The 4,980-nt window shown below is 39.9% G+C and overlaps 1 protein-coding gene across 1 annotated transcript in view; it reads left to right on the top strand.

Moving 5' to 3' along the window:
• Positions 1-4,980, top strand: part of UTRN (utrophin) — a 377,019-nt gene that overhangs the window by 128,845 nt on the left and 243,194 nt on the right. The window contains 5 exon segments of the mRNA XM_009325465.1: positions 1,340-1,519; positions 2,195-2,329; positions 2,841-2,990; positions 4,397-4,558; positions 4,914-4,980. The exon segment at positions 4,914-4,980 is cut by the window's right edge and continues 11 nt beyond it. Coding sequence (XP_009323740.1) covers positions 1,340-1,519; positions 2,195-2,329; positions 2,841-2,990; positions 4,397-4,558; positions 4,914-4,980 — 694 coding nt within the window.

Genomic DNA, 4,980 nt, shown 5'->3' with positions numbered 1-4,980 from the left:
ACACAAGCCAAGAAAAGAAAGAACCCTCTTTTCATTGGCAAATCTGAGAGACTTTGAGCACGTTTACCTCTGTCAAATCCAGATTATATTCTGTACTTTTAAATTTGGCAAATATGTCACTGACCTAGTAAGCTTACTGTAACACTTGCATATCCTTTTTCATTTGCAGTAAGAATATTACGCTGGGACTACTTTTAGGACTGGGAAAGAACACTCTTTGTGTATTTAACCAGGAGCATTTTTGCATAAGGTTTTGAAAAACTTCTGAGCTTGCCTAATTCTGCTCTCACTTCAACAGAGAGTGGAACTCCTGCTGACACTTGAAGGAGTAGGTTTAAGATGAGGCTAGGTGGTTTTTGATAATCCTGCCATAAAATGTTCCCCAGATTTTCCATTCTTTGCCCTTCCATTAACTGGCTTTTTTTTTGATTGCCTTACATTTAGAAGACCTCACGAACAATATGTGCAACAATAATGCTGTCATGTACTAAATTCTACCATGAAGTGCAGTGCCTTATATATCAGAGGTACTTCAACTTAATAAAACTGTCCTTGAAACCTGAAAAGAAAGACATATAGGACAGTCTCTATTTCTGGAGCCTTCTAGTTGTCTCAACAGAGAGAGGCTCAGACTGGTCTGCATGATCTGTTTTCCAGCTATCCTGCTTCCTGAATTCTGGTTAGGGCAAAATTTGACAACTGATAATATGATTTCTCCAGGCCTGTGTGTTGGGAGCTGTACTGTGCTTATCCTGTAAATTTGCTACCAAGCTCCTCTGAGTGCAGCTGGGTTGAAGGAATTCTTCTGGTTGTCCTTTTTGCATGTTCCTCTAGCGCACCCAACAGCTGTGGGATAAGTCCCAACTTCGTAGTTGCATGTGTCCCGGGTAATTATGTTATCTTTCTTGGATAACTTTGGGAGATAATTACTGAGCTTGGAGACTCATAACTTCTGTAAATTCACCCTACCTTTTTCTCCCCGATATGCTTATTTTTAGCAAACCTCTTTTTTTTTTCTGGTCCATTTCTCTTTTTCATATCTGTGTGCTAGCATATAAATAGCACTGAACTTAATCTTTTTTGCTTTGAGTCACGGATTTTTAATGAACAAACCATAAATGGTAAATATGTCTGTATGTTTAATAAAATAGAATTTTTCAACGCTTACTAACATAATCTGAATTCCATGCAAGTTAGTGCCATATTTTGTTGTGCTCAGACTCAAGAATACTTTGGCAGCAACGCTTCCAAGGTTAAACTGCTGATCTTTGGTTTGAGTGGTGAATACCCGATTGTACAGCAATTGAGGGCTGATCGTGTAATACATTTCTTTGGGCAGAGAGCAAAGGAGGATGTGTTGCAGAAAGAGGTGCGGGTGAAGATTCTCAAAGACAACATCAAGATGTTGGCTGCCAAAGTGCCGTCTAGCGGTCAGGAGCTGGCGACCGAGCTGAACGTTGTGCTGGAGAACTACCAGCTGCTGTGCAATCGGATCCGGGGGAAATGCCACACTTTGGAGGTAAGAATGATAGCTCTCAGCTTAGTAAAATGGAGGCAGGTGGCACAAGAGGAGTGGAGAAGGACACTGAAAATGTTCTATTTTGTCACTGAATGTAGTAGCTTCAGCATAAACGCATTTTTCTGCGGCTCCTTCCAAAGATTACTTTCCCTTGAGATGACATCCTTGGAATCCATGAGACACCATCTAACTTTGCTTTTATAATATGTATTGTAATCAACACTTGTACAAACAAGTAACCTTGACTCACAGCTCTGTTATCCATCCGTGCGTGTTCCAAAACGACAAAAAGAAACTTCTCAGAGATTAAAGGTTGAAATATGATGATAATTAGAACATGTTGATTATCATTTGGGGTAGGTTGTGTTTGTCCTATCTTTCAAGAGCAGTGGATGCATTTTGTTACATTCTTAAATCATTATAAGAATCTGGATGCCATTGATAATTTTAGCATGAGTTTAGAGACTTCTATGTGTATTTTGCATATTTATCTTGCTGCTATAGTTGCAGGTTTTTCTGTCTAGAACTTACTGTGCCATGGCATGTTTTTGTATATTTTCTACTTGCCTATTTTAGGTGAATGTCTCAGAAACGTAATTTCTTTAAGCTGCTCATAGGGTATATGAGCTATGCCTGGCATTCTAGGCTAATTTATGTTTTTCCTGTTGCTCCTAGGAGGTGTGGTCCTGTTGGATTGAGCTGCTTCAGTATCTTGATTTAGAAACAGCTTGGCTAAACAGTCTGGAAGAAAGGGTGCAAATGACAGAAAATCTGCCTGATAAGTTGGATGCTGTCAATGATGCTCTTGAGGTATTGTAGTCATTCTCCCAGATTCGTAACTTTTCCGGTAGCTCCATTTAAAAAAAAACCATAAATTCTACACTTCAGTAGAATACTGAATTGTGTGTTGAATATTCTGCTTCTTCAGGTTAAAGGAACGTATTACTCTGAATCTAGAATGGATATTTGTAAGACCCTCCACTAAAAGCTGAATTTTGCTGTACATGATTGTGCCGTACTTGGTACCATGATAAAATTGTATGCTCTCTCCTGCCCTGTGTAAATTGGTTAATTCCTTCCAGCACTGTAGTATGAAATGATATGAATAGGCAAGAAGTGCTGTGAAGTTTAATTATCTAAAGCAAAATGACCACTGTATTTGCCTTGTGCCATCATGGATTAAGCCATAACTAATTCATGCTTTTAGAGCACTCTCAAGTCATTTGAAGTGTAAAACTTCTGTGCATGCAGCCAGATTTCCACCTCTGAAAATGCAGTAATATTCAGTATCTTGACCTTCAAAACTTTCTCTGCTAATTAGTCTCTGGAATCAGTCCTGCGTCATCCAGCTGATAATCGAACCCAGATTCGGGAACTTGGGCAGACACTGATTGATGGAGGGATTCTTGATGATATCATCAGTGAAAAATTGGAGGCTTTCAATGCCCGCTATGAGGAATTGAGTCACTTGGTAAGAATTTGGGGGCAGGGTTGAAGTAGACTGGGTTTTTCAGCTCAGTGGTCTGAAATGATTCCTGTTAGATAACTGGATTCATATACAGGACTGCAATACAGGAAAAGAGGAAAAATGTTCACAGTGTTGTCAGCTGTTTTCAATTTGGAATGATGCCCTAAGAGCAGATGCTTTTTTTTTCCTGACTTGAGACAGGTTTTGTTTTGCACACTCGCACACCCTTGCACTGTGGGGACCCTCAGGTAATTTTGACAAAAAGACAATTCCCGTCTCAAGGGGGACAGTTCAATAACTGAGGTTAATATTCTTTTCCTACTGCCATAAATACAGGTGAGCTGCTCACTAACTGTAAAAATGAGGAACACAAAAAAGTGACATTTTCTCTCTTTGAAATAGCTAGGAATAAGTCACACTGAAATAAGGAATAGAAGGAAAACATTCTTCTCATTCCCCATCTATTATGTTGTCCCCTTCCTCTTCTCATACTTTAGTCTAATCTTTTCTAGTTTTAATAAGTAGAGGAAGACTAGCTGTTATTTCAGGTTGCATAAATTTGTAACTTGTGTTCTGTATCCTGGTAATACAGGCCCCTGCCAAATTGTTGGACGGGCGCTATTTGTCACTGCCAAAGTGTAGTCATAGAGGGAATTTCAGTTCATCCTCCTTACAGTGAGCAACATGAATGCAGTGCCCTCAGCTGGGGGCTATGTGCTGTCATTTAAGTTAGCATTCACTATTGTTTTTCCTGTTACAACAGTACTTTATTCCCATATAAAAACTATCTGCTTTGGCAGCTGTAGTGCTGACACACTAGGCTGTTGACAACTTTCCACATCTGTGTGCGTATACGCACCCACTGGTCTGTGCATGTGTTGATAGTGGGGAATTTGTGTTCCCATGCAAGTAGTGACATTTCGGATGAACTTAGAAGTTTTGCTGCTGAAGGGAGAGGCAGTGGAGGGAAGGAACTGTGAACCTCTATTTTCACACTGTAACAGAAAGACAGGGTTTATTGTTTTGAAAGAAAATGTGCAAGTTTACACATCAAACAATATTGATCTGTAGTGTATTACCATGTCCCTGATTCCCATTGAATAGCTAGTTTTTGAAAGCAGTATATTTTTAACAGAATACTTTCTTCCTGAGGTGATAGGAGAGACCAGTTTTCACTTTCCTGTGTAGCTAGCAGCAGAACTCCCCTTCTATGCCATTGTTTGTCAGTTACTGGTATGAGTCACAGCAGGCTTCAAAAATTGCTGCATTCTAGGGCTTGATTTTGCTCTTTTTAGACAGTCCTCCTGGCATACGATTTTTTGGGTCTCCCCCACCTTGTTTTGGGAAAGTTAAATATAATTTGTATTGAATTACTGCTCCATCTTGTCTTACCTTTCTGTCCCACTCAGGCGGTTAGCAGGCAGATCGCCTTGGAACAGCAGCTTCAGACCATGCGAGAAACCAACCACATGTTGCAGGTCTTGCAGGAAAACTTAGCAGAGCTGGATAGACAGCTGACATCTTACCTGACTGATAGGGTAGATGCCTTTCAGATGCCCCAGGAGGCCCAGGTATTCCAGTATAGCTTTTCACTACAAAACATTTTGAAATATCTCATGATAGTGCTCAGCCTAGACATAGTAATTCATGAATGCTTCATTTCAGTCCTGTGCTGAGGTACTAGGTGATATTTCTTGTTATCTGGATTGTTTTCCTGTTTTAAGAAGGTTGTATTGAATAACAATCTTAACGGCTTTCAATTTAGCAAGCTGTCACCAGAGCCAGAATATTTAAAATAAACCTGGTAGTGTTTAACTTTTACAGAGTGGATTTACTTCTGGTGGGTAGTAGGTGGTTAGCAAGTTCCTCTTCCTGTCTCTGCAAACAATTTTGTAACATTTTTTTCCTGTTTCTATGACGTGGCAGAAAATTCAAGCTGAGATTGCAGCTCATGAATCCACCCTCGAGGAGCTCAAGAAAAGTGCTCGCTCTT

Source organism: Pygoscelis adeliae, unplaced genomic scaffold (genome assembly GCF_000699105.1).
Source record: "Pygoscelis adeliae isolate BGI_AS28 unplaced genomic scaffold, ASM69910v1 Scaffold300, whole genome shotgun sequence".
In the NCBI taxonomy this organism is placed as follows: domain Eukaryota; kingdom Metazoa; phylum Chordata; class Aves; order Sphenisciformes; family Spheniscidae; genus Pygoscelis; species Pygoscelis adeliae.
The sequence above is the reverse complement of the archived record's forward strand: the minus strand, read 5'-3'. Positions and strand labels throughout refer to the sequence as shown.